The sequence below is a fragment of the Pristiophorus japonicus genome, chromosome 6 (genome assembly GCF_044704955.1).
Source record: "Pristiophorus japonicus isolate sPriJap1 chromosome 6, sPriJap1.hap1, whole genome shotgun sequence".
In the NCBI taxonomy this organism is placed as follows: Eukaryota; Metazoa; Chordata; class Chondrichthyes; family Pristiophoridae; genus Pristiophorus; species Pristiophorus japonicus.
In genome coordinates this window covers 245,141,741-245,159,242 of record NC_091982.1, presented here as the reverse complement: position 1 = coordinate 245,159,242, position 17,502 = coordinate 245,141,741, and the positions used below count along the sequence as shown (strand labels likewise).

The following is a 17,502-nucleotide window of genomic DNA, read 5'->3' as shown; positions in this document are numbered from 1 at the left end:
TTCTTTTTCAGGAAACTATAAACCTTTTAAAAGAATTTATGGGCTCTGCTTCAGCAAGGGTTTGCGTTAGAGAATTCCACACTGACCACCCACTGTGTGGAGGCACTTTCCTCGCCTCCCAATGTGGTTCTTTGTACAATTGATAAATTTGACCCCTTGCTACAATGTGACGTGTTGCGGTGGTGCAGATCACACTCTTAAGGGGCCAGATCACCAATCTGTTTGTCGTCAACTTTAATGCTTTGTGGATTAGTTGGGCAAACCATGTGATTGACTGAAATCTAGACGTAAGCACAGAGGAACAGGAGGAGGCCATTCACCCCCTTGAGCCTGTCCCGCCATTCAGTGAAATCAATTCCATTTACCCGCCTTTGCTCTATATCCCTCAAAAATCTATCCATCTCCGTCTCGAAAGCTCCAATTGACCCCCAGCATTCACAGCCTTTTGGGGGAGAATTTTCCAGATTGCCACTGCCCTTTGTGTGAAGAAGTGCTTCCTGACATCACCCCTGAACGGCCTGGCTCTAATTTTAAGGTTATGCCCCCATGTTCTGGACTCCCCCCACCAGAGGGTATAGTTTCTCTCAATCTACCCTGTCACATCCCTTTCTGATTTTAAAAACCTTGATTAGATCACCCCTTAATCTTCTAACTTCAAGTGAATGCAAATCAAGTCTCTGCAACCTGTCCTCATAATGTAACCCTTTTAGCCCCGATGTCATTCTAGGTGAATCTGCGCTGCTCCTTCTCTAGGGCCAATATACCCTCCCTGAGGTGCGGTGCTCAGAACTGAACTGGGTGGGCCCTCGCCAGAGCTCTACAATTGAAGCATCATCTGCACCTCCTCCCCTTTGTATTCAGGTCCCCTTGACATATAGAGCAACAGAGATAAATACGAGTAGGAAAGCTTACCAGTGATTGCATTGATTTCTCTTACAGCCCGATATATAATCCTTTATAGCATAAAATGTGCAGAACTCACAGATTGTGACAACAAGTACACACCTTAGGAATACAGTAACCGATATCTGTTAACTGTACATTTGCTCAGCCCCCAACACCACAGGTCACCCTGCCCTCAGCAGCCTTCGTCTTTTGCCTTCCATGTGTGTATTTATCTGAGGAAGGATATCTTGCCTTGGAGACAGTGCAACAAAGATTCACTAGAGTGATTCCTGGGACGAGGGGATTGTCTTATGAGGAGAGATTGAGCAGATTGGGCCTATACTCGAGTTCAGAACAGTGCAATGTGATCTCATTGAAACATATAAGATTCTGAAGAGGATTGACAGGGTAGATGTGGAGCGGTTGTTTCCCCTGGCTAGAGAGTCTAGATCTGAGGGGCATAGTCTCAGGATAAGAGGTCGGCCATTGAGGACTGAAATGAGGAGGAATTTCTTCACTCAGAGGTCTATGAATCTTTGGGATTCTCTACTCCAAAAGGCTGAGTCGTTGAATATATTCAAGGCTGAGAGAGATTTTTGAACTCTAGGGGGGAATTGAGGCTTATATGTGAATTGGGCGGGAAAGTGGAGTTGAGGTCGAAGATCAGCCATCTCATTGAATGGTGGAGTAGACTCAAGGAGCTGTATTGCTGACTCCTGCTCCTAATTCTTATGTTCCATGTAACATTTGGCTCCTCCGAACATGTCCTGCTTCTGATCAAAACCGCCATTGCTCGGGGAAGGGGACGATGTCATGTGACTTCCCGTAATTTTCTGCTCTCTTCCCTCCCACCCCACCCCACACGGCTTGATTTCAAACCCACGTGCGGCAGTTTTACAAAGGCTGGAAATAGACGGATCCAAGAAATAGAATCACTTTTTTCTGGCAGTACCCCAGGGCTTCCGTTGACCACTTAATCAATCTTGACCCCTGCAACAGATTCCTGCCTGTGACTGGGTTCTCTCTTTCTCTCTCTCTGCGCCGTTTCTGTTGCAGTCTCTCTCGCAGCCGGCCCCCTTTGCGGACGAGAACGGAGTGAGGTGCGACAAGCCATATGAGCGCGTGACGTTGGAAGAAGCAAGGATTGGGACGCCCTGTGAGTATCGAAACTGCTGGTGCTGTGCGTAGCTTACCGCCAGCTCTCTGTCTTCCACAACCTACTTTACAGAAAATTATGGGGGGGGGCTGGATCTAATTATTACGCTCTGGTGAGACCGCATCTGGACCACTGTGTTCAGTTCTGGGCACCGCACCTTCGGAGGGATATGTTGGCCTTGGAGAGGGCGCAGTGCAGATTCACCAGAGTGATACCTGGACGACAAGCCTTAAATCACGAGGACAGGTTGCATCGACTAGGCTTGTAGTCTTTCTTTTTGTATTCCCTTGAATCTTCGAATTGGCTGTGGCAGAAGGGAGGTTCTGCAGGGAATTCAAGGCCAGCGTGATCTCCTGGACTAATTTCGATTGGATGGGTCGGAGAGGAATTTCCCAGATTTTTTCCCCCAAATTGGCCTGGGTTTATTATCTTTTTTTTTCCTCTCCCAGGAGATCTCACGGTTTCGGGGATGGGCTGGAGTGCAGATGTTGTGATGCACACGGTGTCGCAATTGTGTGGGACAGGCTCAATGGGCCAGATGGTCTTTACCTGTCCATCATTGTTCGTCTGTTCGTGTATAGACAATTAATGGGTGATCTAATTGAGGTGCGCAAGATGATTAAAGCGTTTGATAGGGTAGACGCAGAAAAACTCTTTCCTCTGGTGGGGGGGGGAGTCTACCTTCACACAAAGGGCAGTGAAAATCTGGAGCTCTCCTCCCCGAAAAAGCTGTTGAGGCTGGGGGTCAATTGAGCATTTCAGAACTGAGCTACTAGATGTTTTGTTGGGCGCGGGTATTCAGGGTTATAGAACCAAGGCGGGCAGATGGAGTTAAGATACAGATCAGCCATGATCTAGTTGACTGGTGGAACTGGCTCGAGGGACTGAGTACCTTCACCACCTGGACTGCAGCGGTTCAAGAAGGCGGCTCACCGCCCACCACCTTCTCAACAGCAATTAGGGATGGGCAATAAATGCCGGCCTTGCCAGCGACACCCACACCCTGAGAATCATCGAATGATACAACACAAAAGGAGGCCATTCGGCCCATCGTGCCTGTGCTGGGAATGAATTTTTTAAAAAACACACAGTTGTTTTGAGGACGCACCGTACAAGTGAAAATATTTCTTCTACTTTCAGTGGATCGCCCGGTTCGAGTTTATGCCGATGGAATCTTCGATCTCTTTCACTCTGGACACGCGCGGGCGCTGATGCAAGCCAAGAGCCTTTTCCCAAACACGCATCTAATAGTGGGAGGTAAGGAAGGAGGTGTAACTGAGGCTAGGAATATTTGTTGTCTTATTACCACTGCTTACCGATTGGCCCATTAAATGCTCACTTGATTTGGTTGGGAGCAATCTTCCCTCTTGAGTCAGAAGGTTGTGGGTTGATGTCCCACCTCAAAGACTTGAGCACATAACCAGGCTGACACTTCCAGTGTGGTTACTGAGTGGAGTGCAGCGTTGGAGGCTCTGACCTGCGAGAGACAATCATCGGCAGGTTGGGGCCATAAAAGGAGCGGCGAGCGGCGGCCAGGCAGAGTGGAGGCCCCGACCTGCGAGAGACCATCAGCGCCAGGTCGGGCCCATGAAAGGAGCGGCCAGCGACCCAGGGAGCATTGTGGAGGCCACTACAAGATACAGCGCGGGCTGGTGCAGGAGAGCGATGGCAGCGAAGAGTGAGGTCAGCAAGGTCCAGGTCAGTGATTGGAGTGTGGGCAGATACAGTAGGAGCGGCGAGGTCAGGGCGAAGGAGTGGCGAGAGACTGGAGGGATGTGATCCGGGCCCAGGGGAAGCGTGAGTTCAGGGGCCCAGGGGCAGCACGGGCCAGCCCACACTGCGATATGTGTGTGCACTGGGTCCGTGCAGCAGAGCTGGTCTCCAGTTGTCTTGGGTAATCCTAACCACTGGACCAAGACCTAGCTCTGTCAAGCCCGTGTGGTGGCTGGTGTGCAACGGCTACACATGTTTAAAAAAATGCACACACAGGCATCTTGCACCCTTGAGGATATAGTTCGGGTTCTTCTTTCAAAACACCTATGAAACTCATCCTTTTTTTTTGGCGTGGAAGCAAATTATCCTCTTTTCGAGGGACTGTCTATGATGATGATGATGATGGTTACTAAGGGAGCTCTGCACTGTCGGAGGGGCAGTATTGAGGGAGCGCCGCACTGTCGGAGGGGTGGTACTGAGAGAGCACCGCGCTGTCGGAGGGGTGGTACTGAGGGAGAGCCGCACTGTCGGAGGGGCAATACTGAGGGAATGCTGCACTATCAGAGGGGCGGTATTGAGGGAGCTCTGCACTGTCGGGCACTAGTAAGGGAGTGCTGCACTGTCGGAGGGGCAATACTGAGGGAGTGCTGCACTGTCGGAGGGGCAATACTGAGGGAGTGCTGCACTGTCGGAGGGGCAATACTGAGGGAGCGCTGCACTGTCATAGAAACAGAAAATAGGTGCAGGAATAGGCCATTCGGCCCTTCGAGCCTGCACCACCATTCAATATGATCATGGCTGATCATGCAACTTTAGTACCCCATTCCTGCTTTCTCTCCATACCCCTTGATCCCTTTAGCAGTAAGGGCCACATCTAACTCCCTTTTGAATATATCTAACGAACTGGCCTCAACAACTTTCTGTGGTAGAGAATTCCACAGGTTCACAATTCTCTGAGTGAAGAAGTTTGTCCTCATCTCGATCCTAAATGGCTTACCCCTTATCCTTAGTCTGTGACCCCTGGTTCTGGACTTCCCCAACATCGGGAACATTCTTCCTGCATCTAACCTGTCCAATCCCGTCAGAATTTCATATGTTTGTATGAGATCCCCTCTCATTCTTCTAAATTCCAGTGAATATAAGCCGAGTTGATCCAGTCTTTCTTCATATGTCAGTCCTGCCATCCCGGGAATCAGTCTGGTGATCCTTCGCTGCACTCCCTCAATAGCAAGAATGTCCTTCCTTAGATTAGGAGACCAAAACTGTGCACAATACTCAAGGTGTGGCCTCACCAAGGCTCTGAACAACTGCAGTAAGGCCTCCCTACTGCTATACGCAAATCCTCTCGCTATGAAGGCCAACATGCCATTTGCCTTCTTCACTGCCTGCTGTACCTGCATGCTAACTTTCAATGACTGGTGTACCATGACACCCAGGTCTCGTTGCGCCTCCACTTTTCCTAATCTGTCACCATTCAGATAATATTCTGCCTTCCTGTTTTTGCCACCAAAGTGGATAACCTCACATTTATCTACATTATACTGCATCTGCCATGCATTTGCCCACTCACCTAACCTGTCCAAGTCACCCTGCAGCCTCTTAGCATCCTCCTCACAACTCACACTGCCACCCAGCTTAGTATCATCTGCAAACTTGGAGATATTACATTCAATTCCTTCGTCTAAATCATTAATGTATATTGTAAATAGTTGGGGTCCCAGCACTGAGCCTTGTGATCCCCACTAGTCACTGCCTGCCATTCTGAAAAGGACCCGTTTATTCCTACTCTTTGCTTCCTGTCTGCCAACTAGTTCTCTATCCACATCAATACATTATCCCCAATACCCCAAGTGCTTTGATTTTGCACACTAATTTCTTGAGTGGGACATTGTCAAAAGCCTTTTGAAAGTCCAAATACACCACATCCACTGGTTCTCCCTTGTCCACTCTACTAGTTACATCATCAAAAAATTCTAGAAGATTTGTCAAGCATGATTTCCCTTTCATAAATCCATGCTGACTTGGACCGATCCTGTCGGAGGGGCAGTACTGTGGTAGCGCCGCACTGTCATAGGGACAGTACTGAGGGAGTGCCGCACGGTCGGAGGGGCTGAACTGAGGAAATGCTGTCGGAGGGGCAGAACTGAGGAACTACTGCACTGTTAGAGATGCTGGCTTTGAGACGGTACATTAAAATCGAGGCTTCCTCTGGCTGCTCAGGTGAATCTAAAAGATCTCCGCTACTATTGGAGGAAGCGCCAGGGAGTTTTCTGAGCCCATATTCCTCCCACCATCAACGCCATCAAAAATAAATTAACTTGTCATTTGCTGTACCGGGGATCTTGCTATGCACAATTTGGCTGCCATGTTTGGCAAAATATAAGTGACTGCACTTCAGAGGTGAATCATTGACTGTGAAGCGTCTTGGGACATCCTGAGGCGATAAAAGGCGTTGTATGAACACAAGTTTTTGTCTTTTCATTCTCCTTATTTCTCACTCGAGATGAGTGGAGACCCGCTCACTATCGGCCTGAACACCCGCTGGCTTTGGTCCACGATTACATTCTGAGCTTCAACCCTTGCCACACATAAAGCAATATAAATAAAACAAACGCTGCTTCGTCGTGCTTTCCAGCTGCAGATTGGAGGAAAGGAAAATGGAAACATTTAACTCCTGTTTTCCAAGTCAGCCGTGGCTCAGTGGGCAGTTCTCTTGCCTCCGAGTCAGCAGGTTGTGGATTCAAGTCTCACTCCAGAGACTTGCGCACACTCCCAGTGCAGTACTGAGGGAGCGCCTCACTGTCGGAGGGGCAGTACTGAGGGAGCGCCTCACTGTCGGAGGGGCAGTACTGAGGGAGCGCCTCACTGTCGGAGGGGCAGTACTGAGGGAGCGCCGCACTGTCGGAGGGGCAGTACTGAGGGAGCGCTGCACTGTCGGAGGGGCAGTACTGAGGGAGTGCTGCACTGTCGGAGGGGCAGTACTGAGGGAGCGCCGCACTGTCGGAGGGTCAGTACTGAGGGAGCGCCGCACTGTCGGAGGGTCAGTACTGAGGGAGCGCCACACTGTCGGAGGGTCAGTACTGAGGGAGCACCACACTGTCGGAGGGGCAGTACTGAGGGAGCGCTGCATTATCGGAAGGGCAGTACTGAGATAGCACTGCACTGTGGGAAGGGTAGTACTGAGGGAGCGCTGCACTGTCGGAGGGGCAATACTGAGGGAGCGCCGCACTGTCGGAGGGTCAGTACTGAGGGAGCGCTGCACTGTCGGAGGGACAGTACTGAGGGAGTGCTGCACTGTCGGAGGGGCAGTACTGAGGGAGCACCGCACTGTCGGAGGGGCAGTACTGAGGGAGCGCTGCATTATCGGAAGGGCAGTACTGAGATAGCACTGCACTGTGGGAAGGGTAGTACTGAGGGAGTGCTGCATTGTCGGAGTGGCAGTACTGAGGAAAAGCTGCACTGTCGGAGGTGCCGTCTTTCAGATGAGACGTTAAACCGAGGCCCTTTCAGCTCTCATAAAAGATCCCCCGGCCACTATTTCGAAGAAGAGCAGGGGAGTTATCCTCGGTGTCCTAGCCAATATTTATCCCTCAATCAACATCACTAAAAATAAAACAAAGTATATGGTCATTATCATCTTGCTGATTGTGGGAGCTTGCTGTGCGCAGATTGCCTGCCGCGTTTCCTACATTACAACAGTGACTACATTGGATGTGAAGCGCTTTGGGCCGTCCTGAGGTTGTGAAACGCAATGAAAATGCTGTTTTTTTTGCTCGGATGCTTCAAGTTTCTCCTGTTTCCTGCTTTTATTTCAGATCGTTTAGCACGTGATGTTAGTTTTTTTAACTCCCGCAGTCACTGTGTCGATAAAATGTGCAGGAAATGTTGCAGGCCAACCAGGGAATTTATGATCAGTATCTGAGGATTAATCTGCCAGTGTCTGTTTTAATCTCCGCTTCAACATCTATTTCAATTATGTGGAGGGACTGGAGAAGTTGGGATTGTTCTCTTTCAAACAGAGAAGGTTAAGGGGAGATTTAACTGAGGAGTTTAGAATTATGATAGAGTAAATAAGGAGAAACTGTTCCCACTGGCAGGAAGGTCAGTGACCAAAGGACCCAGATTTGAGATAATCGAGGGGGTGGAGGGGGGAAACTCCAGCGTGGAGGTGAGGAATTGAAGAAATGGCGCTCGTCCCTCTGGCTGGCTCCACAAACACATCCCAATGATTCTTGATCCCATTTTTACTGTGTGCTTCAAAGACTTTGCTGGAAACTTAAAGCCCTTCTTGATTGCAACATGACTGGGTGAAGGGGCTTTGGGTGCCCCCATGACCTTAAACACCATAATACAACTAGACTCGCTCTCAGTAAGGCCACCCATACTAGGAAGCTTAAAAGGCGGAGGCCACCCTGGATTAAAAAGGAGTTAGCCTGAATTATGGGCTCAAGTCTTTGGAGTGATGCTTGAACTCAGTCATTCCTTGTGGTGCCAACCCAAACATTTATTGAATTTAATGCCATGGTGGGATTTGAACTTGTGACCTCTCTGTTTCCAGTCCAGTGCCACAGTGCACCTTACAGCAACAACACAACTTGTATTTATATAGCGCCTTTAACGTAGTGAAAAGTCCCAAGACGCTTCACAGGAGTATTGAGATTTTAAAAAATTGGCACTTAGCTGCATAAATAGAAATTAGCGCAGCTTGGTCAAAGAGGTAGGTTTTAAGGAGTGTCTCGAAGGGGAAAAGAGAGGTAGAGAGACGGAGAGGTTTAGGGAGGGAGTTCCAGAGCTTAGGGCCCAGGCAACAGAAGGCACGGCCACCAATGGTTGAGCGATTATAATCAGGGATGCTCAAAGAGGGCAGAATTAGAGGAGCGCAGACATCTCGGGGTTGTAGGACTGGAGGAGATTATAGAGATAGGGAGGGGCGAGGCCATGGAGGGAATTGATAATAAGGATGAACAGGTGACGCAGTTTTCGGGATGGGGTTCGGGTGAATTGGAATGACGGGACTAAGTTCTTGCAGTACATAATTTACTCAACGCTTGCATGCTTCTCTTGACCTTGCAGTGTGCAACGACGATCTGACGCACCAGTTCAAAGGCTTCACGGTGATGAACGAGGCCGAGCGATACGATGCAATCAGGCATTGCCGCTATGTGGATGAGGTGGTACGAAATGCACCCTGGTCACTGTCGCCCGAGTTCCTGGAAATGCACAGGGTAAGTTCTTTGATTAAAAATATGTATTGCTGGCTGCCTTCGGAGGCATGTACTGGCTTTAAGAGGGAGTCCAGCAACATTTTGTCAGGGTGAATAGATAATGCCGACCATGACGAGCTGTCTCACCTTCTCCAGAACAATAGAACCGGAGGGTGTGGCCTGCACTGCAAAACTGTTTGGAAGATACAGGTGGCATAGTGGTTATGTTACTGGCTGGGTGATCCAGAGACATGAGTTCAAATCCCACCAGGGCAGCTGGGGAATTTAATTTCAGTTAATTAAATAAATCTGAACTAGTATCAGTAATGGTGACATAGGGCCCAAGTTTCGAGCCGCGCCTAGAACGGCGCAGTCCCGACCTGGACGCCCGTTTTTCGCGCCACAAAGTGCGCCTAAAAAAACCCTCCGTATTCTCCACCTCCCTGCAGGTCCTCTGGCCCTCGGCGCAGCGCAGCAGGAGCTGTAGGGGGCGGAGCCAGGTCCCTGCGCTGAAAACAGTGCCGGGACCTCTGCACATGCGCGCTACAGTGGGCACGCAAGTGCAGTAGCTCCAGGCGCCCGAAACTGTGTGGGAGGGGCCCGAAGCACGCAGCCCCTAGCCCTGGCCCAATGGCGTCACTGGGGCTGCGTGAATAAGGCTCCTCCCACGGCCAGCACCTGCTTCCTCCCGACCCGACTCGACTCCAGCTTCCCACCCCCCCGCCCCCGGACCGGACCCGACACCTGCTCCCCTGCTCCGCCCCCCCCTCCCCCGCCCGGACCGGACCCGACACCCGCTCCCCCCCTGCCCCCGGACCGGACCAGACCCGACACCCGCTCCCCCCCACCGCCTCCGGACTGGATCCGACCTGACCTCCCTCCCCCCGACCTGACCTCCCTCTCCCTCCCTCCCTCCCCCCCGACCCGAACGAACCGACCTCCCTCCCACCACCCCCCCGACCCGACCCAACAGCACCTACCTGTAAATCTGGTGCTGGGGACGGGCCCTGCCCGAAGTCTCGGGCCCGGCTCATTCAGCCTCCCTCCCCCAATCTCCTCCCCACCCCCCCCCCAATCTCCTTCTACCCCCCCCCCAATCTCCTTCTCCCCCCCCCCAATCTCCTTCTCCCCCCCCCCAATCTCCTTCTCCCCCCCCCCCCAATCTCCTTCTCCCCCCCCCCAATCTCCTTCTCCCCCCCCCCCAATCTCCTTCTCCCCCCCCCAATCTCCTTCTCCCCACCCCCCAATCTCCTTCTCCCCCCCCCCAATCTCCTTCTCCCCCCCCCCCCAATCTCCTTCTCCCCCCCCCCAATCTCCTCCCCCCCCCCCAATCTCCTTCTCCCCACCCCCCCCAATCTCCTTCTCCCCCCCCCAATCTCCTTCTCCCCCCCCCCAATCTCCTTCTCCCCCCCCCCAATCTCCTTCTCCCCCCCCCCAATCTCCTTCTCCCCCCCCCCCCAATCTCCTTCTCCCCCCCCCCAATCTCCTTCTCCCCCCCCCCAATCTCCTTCTCCCCCCCCCAATCTCCTTCTCCCCCCCCCAATCTCCTTCTCCCCCCCCCAATCTCCTTCTCCCCCCCCCAATCTCCTTCTCCCCCCCATCTCCTTTCTCCCCCTTATCCCCTTTATCCCCTTCTCCCCTTTATCCCCTTCTCCCCATCCCTCCCCCTTCTCCCCATCCCTCCCCCTTCTCCCCCATCCCTCCCCCTTCTCCCCCATCCCTCCCCCTTCTCCCCCATCCCTCCCCCTTCTCCCCCATCCCTCCCCCTTCTCCCCCATTTCTCTCCCATCCCTCCCTCTGCTCCCCCCCTCTCTCCCTCTACCCCCCTCCTCCCCCTCCCCTCGCTGTCAGAAACACAGACACTGTCAGACAGAGAATGAGAGACACACAGACAGACAGAGAGATAGAGACACTGACAGAGACACACTGAGGGAGGCATCCCAGCACGCTGTTGGAGGGCTCCCGGTGCTGCAGTCGGTAAGTAGAAAATGTTTTATTTATTGATTTAAAAAAAAAATTATTTCTTATTAATTTTTTTTGGATTGATTTATTGGTTGATTTATTGATGTATTTATCATTTATTATTGATGACGGCTCTTTATTTGTAAAACTGAAGTGTTTAATGTTTGTAAACTTCCCTTTAAACAACCCCCCCACCATTCCCTATGCCTGATTTGTAACCTACGCTTGATTTTCTAAAGTGTAGACAAGGTTTTTTCGAGCATACAAAAATCTTCACTTACTCCATTCGAAGTTAGTTTGGAGTAAGTTTTCACTCACGAAACTTTGAAATCAGGCGTAAGTGGCCGGACACGCCCCCTTTTGAAAAAAAAATTCTGTTCCAAAGTGAAACTGTTCTAACTGACTAGAACTGGAGCAAACTAAATGACGAGAATTCCGATTTCTAAGATACTCCGTTCTACACCAGTTGCTCCTAAAAATCAGGAGCAAATCATGTGGAAACTTGGGGCCATAGAAACTACCAGATGTCGTAAAAACCCATCTGGTTCACTAATGTCCTTTAGGGAAGGAAATCTGACGTCCTTACCCGGTCTGGCCTATATGTGACTCTTAACTGCCGTCTAGAATCATAGAACGGTTCCAACACAGAAGGAGGCCATTCAGCCCGTTGTGCCCGTGCCGGCTCTCTGCAAGAGCACTTCAGCTAGTCCCACTCTCCTGCCCTTTCCCTGTAGCCGTGCATTTTTTTTTCCTTCAGTTATTTATCCAGCTCCCTTTTGAAAGCCATGATTGAGTCTGCCTCCACCACCCTCTCAGGCAGTGCATTACAGATCCTAACCACTCGCTGCGTAAAAAAGTTTTCCCTCATGTCCCCTTTTGGTTCTTTTGCCAATCACCTTAAATCTGTGTCCTCTGATTCTCGACCCTTCCGCCAATGGGAACAGTCTCTCTCTATCTACTCTGTGCAGACCCCTCATGATTTTGAACATCTCGATCAAATCTCTCAACCTTCTCTGCTCCAAGGAGAACAACTCCAGCTTCTCCAGTCTATCCACGTAACTGAAGTCCCTCATCCCTGGAACCATTCTTGGAAACATTTTCTACACCCTCTGCAAGGCCTTCACATCCTTCCTGAAGTGCGGTGCCCAAAATTGGACATAGTACTCCAGTTCAGGTCGGACCAGTGTTTTATAAAGGTTGGAATATATTAGTGACTTGGATTTGGGTGTACAGGGCACAATTTCAAAATTTGCAGATGACATAATACGTGGAAGTACAGGTTGAACCTCCAAAATCCGGAGTTCTGGAGTGTTCTGGAATCCGTAAAATGTTCACCCTGTCAAACCGTTTCCACCGCCAGCCGGGCCCAGTGAAAAGTCAAAAAATGAAATCCAACTATTGTAGAGTTAATAAAATTGCAAGAATAAAAACACCAATCCTACCTGTTCCAGGCCAGGTCTTTACAGCCACTGCACCGCTGCTCTTGGGTCCGCAGCAACTCTGCACAGCACACAAGTCCCTTCGGCCAGAATCAACTGCACGGCACGTAAGCCCCTTCGGCCAGCCCTCCACGTGCAAGTCCCCCCCCCCCCCTCCCGCCCGCGCGTAAGTCGTCCCCCCCCCCCCACGCCCGCGCACAAGTCCCCCCGCGCCCGTGCACAAGTCCCCCCCCCCCCCCCACGCCTGTGCACAAGTCCCCCCCCCCCCCCCCACCCGCGCATAAGTCGTCCCCACCCCCCCCCCCCACGCCCGTGCACAAGTCCCCCCACGCCCGCGCGCAAGTCCCCGGCCAGAATCAAACTCTGCACAGCACACTGCAGCTCCTCAAAGCAACAACCGAACGATCGGATCGCCACGCCCCATGACTCCAAGCAAAGCTGACCCGACCTCACTCAACCAGATTGCCATTTTAAGTTTGCACACATGTACCTGTAATAAAAAATACTACCTGCACCTGTACTGTACATGCACTTTTAAATTCAGCATTTAAAAAAAAAATAGTGGCATTAAACATTATAGGGCTACCCCAGCTGACCCACCTACACCCCATGCTGAGACCCCACCTGACCCACCTACACCCCATGCTGAGACCCCACCTGACCCACCTACATCCCATGCTGAGACCCCACCCAACCTGACTCCATTGTTGTGGTGTTTTTCCCGATGTAAAGATCTGCACAAGTAAAGATTGTGAATTTGTGTTGTCATTGCAAACATGTCAAAATGGCCAACAAATACAGATACCTTTACCCCAATGGGTTCAGATAAAGGAAAGAGGAAGCATAATTCACTCTCACTGCCAAGAAAGTGGAGTTACTTCAGAGATTAGATAAAGATGCTTCAGTGAGAAGGTTGAGTGAGGAATATGGTGTTGGACTCTCTACCATCTATGCTATTAGAAAACGGAAAGAACAGCTCATGAAGTTTTACATGGAAAGTGTTGTTCATAAGTAAATGAGTAAGAGAAAAAGTATGCATTAGCCGAGATGTGATCATGTGGATCGAGCAGTGATGGACTGGTGGTGACAGAGGCGAAGTGAAAAGGTTCCTTTGTCTGGCCCAATGGTGGTGCAACAAGTTAAATATTCCATGCACAACTGGGGATTGAAACTCCATGCGAGTACTCTTCTGGTTGGCTCGCCAAATTTAAACGGCATCATGGCATCAGGCAACTGAAAGTATGTGGTGAGAAAGCCTCAGCAAATCATGAGGCAGCTGAAAATTATATTGAGTTCATCAAACTAATTGCTGATGAAAACCTTTCACCTGAGCAAATGTACAATGCTGATGAGACAGCAGTGTTTTGGCACTACGTACCGCGAAAGACATTAGCAGCAGCAGAAGAAACGCAGCCAGCAGGTGTAAAAGACGCCAAGGAAAGGTTGACGATGCTTACTGCTGCAAATGCGGCTGGGACACATAAGTGTAAGCTTATGGTCATTGGGAGAAGCCAGCGTCCAAGATGTTTCAAGAGTTTGAGAGTATTGCCAGTGCATTATTATGCCAATAAGAAAGCATGGATAACCAGGGTAATCTTTCTGAACTTGTTTGAGAAGAATTTTGCCCCTCAGGCGCGTGCTCATTGCACGGAAGCTGGCCTTGAGGAAAACTGCAAAATATACTTGCTGCTAGATAATTGCTCAGCACATCCCAATGCTGAGCTTTTGGTAAAGGATGATGTCCATGGAATCTACTCACCTCCAAATGTTATATCACTGATACAACCAATGGACTAAGGAATTTTGAGATCGATGAAGTGTCTCGACAAAAACAAGTTTATGAAGTGTTGATGCTGTGAACACAGGCATGGGAATAAAAGCTTTCTCAAAAGCCTTCTCTATCAAGGACGCCATATGGGCAGCTGTGGATGCATGGAACTTGGTAACTGCAGACACCTTGGTCAACGTTTGGCATAACATCTGGCCAGCAACTATGTTTGCTGATGATGCTCCTTAGGACTTTCAAGGCTTTCGTGTGTCCAGGGAGAAAGCAATGATTGCTCTACTTTTAGATTATGCAAGAGGGCTGACTTGCGAAGCTGTGCAGGAATTGAATGAGGACGATGTCGCAGAAGTCATGGACATAGACAACGATGCTCCCATTGTGCATGCAGTGACAGGTGAAGAAATCATGCAGTGGGTTTTGCATCCAGAAGAAAAGAATGAAAGCAGTGAGGATGATGATGATGCCTGTGATCAAGTCGAAAAAGTGCCGATTAACAAAGCAATCAATCTTTGTCAAGAATTAATTTACACCTTAGAGCAACGAAGCTTCATAAGTGAAGAAGAAATACTGCAGGTCTACAGAATTTGGGAAAGATTACTGAAAGAAAAGCCCAAATTATTTAAACAAACAATATTAAATATCTTTCAAAACAGAAGGCCCAAAACCTACAGCATGCAATTTCACCAGTAATTTCCACATTTGATAATCCTATTGCTGGCCCATCATCGGCCCCAGACATCATAGCTGAGCCCTCTACCTCAAGCACAACTTCCAGCCAATTGTAACTGAGCCTATTTATTTTTACTCTGTTTAACAAATAAAAGCCTTCATTTACTGTTTTATACTGTATTTCATAACTTAACTATTTTACAAATAAAAACCTTTATTATATTTCATGCTTTGAGTGCTGTACATTCCTTTTCAAATTTGAAGATGGTAGCAAAAGATACAGGCCAGGAAGCTCACATTAAGTACAGTTACAAAGTACAGGCATACTGCGTTGCAAAAACAAGAGAGGGAGGCTTACCATGCATGGCGAAGAAGTGAGGACTACAAGGCCTGCGAGGAGAAGAACTACAAGATGACGTCCAAAAACTGGAAATATCGCAACCTGGGCCCAGGCATTTCCGGACTCGGGAAGCGCTTCTGGCATTCCGAAATCCGGAAATACCCGAACCTGGGCTCTGGCGTTTCCAGACTTCGGATATCTGAAACATATTCCGAAGTCCGGAAAAAAACGAAAAACGGCTCGGCCTCGGTTCCGAGATTGCCGGATTCGGGAGGTTCAGCCTGTATAGTGAACAGTGAGAAACTGTCCTAGCGAGCCACTCAGTTGTATTCACTCACCACCACCTTCTCGAGGGCAATTAATGATAGACCATAAATGGTAGTCTTGCCAACGGCACCCACATCCCTTGAACAAATATTTTTTTTTTTAAATCTGCGGAAATAATATTTGTGAGCGTATGGTCAATCTATGGACAGGGTCCCTGGGGAGACGGTGAGTGCAGTTAGTGTCGATTCATTCAAATGTAAATGAGATAGATTTCTTTCAAGGGGTATGGAGATCGGGCGGGAAAGTGGAGCTGAGGTCAATGATCAGCCATGATCTGATTGAATGGCGGAGCAGGCTCGAGGGGCCATATGGCCTCCTCTTGCTCCTATTATGTTCTTTCAGAAAATAACATTCTGGGATCCAGTATATAGTTTGAGACATGACGTGTGGTGAGCTCGGAGGGTAGGGGACTTTGGACCTGTGGTTCCCCAAGCTCTTCCTCACCTCATGTCTGGGCCTGTTGTACACTCATTGATAGAGATTGATCAACAACTCCATTATCGTTGTACTGTGCGACTACCAGGATGGTAGCAGGCAAAATAGATGGGCCATGGTCTTTTTTCATGCAGCTGTTCCTGTGTTCCTGTGCTATCTGGGCTGAAAGGATTGTGCTATGATGCCAGACTGGGTACACTCTGGTTATACTTGCTGGAAGATGCAGAGGGTCACAAGGTGATCTGATCAATTGTTTAAAGTACTGGAGATCGGGCAGTGGGCTCACACTGACCTTTCATCTCAAGGGAACTGGGTTGAAATCCAACCCACAACATGGGGCGAAAGTCTCCCTGGTTTTTAAGGCCCCTACATAAGGTGAGTTTGGCAGTCTTCGGTTCTAATGAGCGTGCTTCATTCCCTGGTACAACCATCTCTCACCTTATGAAATCATATGACACAGAAGGAGACCATTCAGCCCATCGTGCCTGTGCCGGCTCTTTGAAAGTGCTGCCCAATTAAACCCCACTCCCCCTGCTCTTTGCCCATAGCCCTGCAATTTTTTCCACTTCAAGTATTCATCCAATTCCGTTTTGAAAGTTATTGAATCTGCCTCCAGCGCCCTCTCAAGCAGCGTATTCCAGATCACAACTCACTGTGAAAAAAATTCTCCTCAACGCCCGCTGGCATTTTTGCCAATCACCTTAAATCTGTGACCTTTGGTTACCGACCCTCCTGCCACTGGAAACAGTTTCTCCTGATTTACTCTGTCAAAACCCTCATCATTTTGAACACCTCTATCAAATCTCCCCTTAACCATTCTCTGCTCTAAGAAGAACAACCCCAGCTTCTCCGGTCTATCCACATAACTGAAGTCCCTCATCCCTGGTGTATAGAATCATTCAGCCCAACTGTTCAGCATTGGTGTTTATGCTCCAACATGACCAGTCGTCCTCATCCCTTGCGTCCATTCCATTCCCATAATCCCATTATTCCCCCTTTGACCATTTCTCCCATCACCACTTTCCCTGCCTCTGTACTTGCTTAAACACTTTGCCAGATCTGATGAAGGGTCATTGATCTGAAACGTTAACTCTGTCTCTCTCTCTCCACAGATGCTGCCTGACCTGCTGAGTATTTCCAGCATTTTCTGTTTTTATTTCAGATTTCCAGCATCCGCAGTATCTTTCTTGTATTTAAATGTTGGCCTGTTGAGTGTGTTGGGTGTTGGTTGCAATCACTGTTGCTGCACCCAATACCCTTGCACTCTCCTTTCTGTCTGTGGGACCAGGAAGTGGCAGAGCGCAGGTCGCAAACTGATAACACACTATCTTCTCAATGATAAAACTAGACTTGAAGTTAAGAAAACAAAACACCAAGATAGATCCATTTCCGCTTCTCTCAGCTGTTCCTCCATGAATATAAGATACTCACTAATAAATCCAGTAGAGAATTCAGGAGAAACATCTTTACCCAGAGAATGGTGAGAATGTGGAACTCTCTACCACAGGAAGTGGTTGAGGCAAATAGCATCGATGCATTTAAGGGGAAGCTGGATAAATACGAGGCACAAAAGAGATAGAAGGATA

At 49.5% G+C, this 17,502-nt stretch overlaps 1 protein-coding gene across 4 annotated transcripts in view; it reads left to right on the top strand.

Moving 5' to 3' along the window:
- pcyt1aa (phosphate cytidylyltransferase 1A, choline a) overlaps window positions 1-17,502 on the top strand; it is a 58,075-nt gene that overhangs the window by 20,674 nt on the left and 19,899 nt on the right. For 3 of the 4 annotated variants that reach the window (XM_070883775.1, XM_070883776.1, XM_070883777.1), the window contains exons 3-5: window positions 1,942-2,041; window positions 3,182-3,298; window positions 8,828-8,979. In XM_070883775.1, coding sequence (XP_070739876.1) covers window positions 1,942-2,041; window positions 3,182-3,298; window positions 8,828-8,979 — 369 coding nt within the window. The remainder of the gene's footprint in view (window positions 1-1,941; window positions 2,042-3,181; window positions 3,299-8,827; window positions 8,980-17,502) is intronic. The other variant, XM_070883779.1, reaches the window with a different exon arrangement.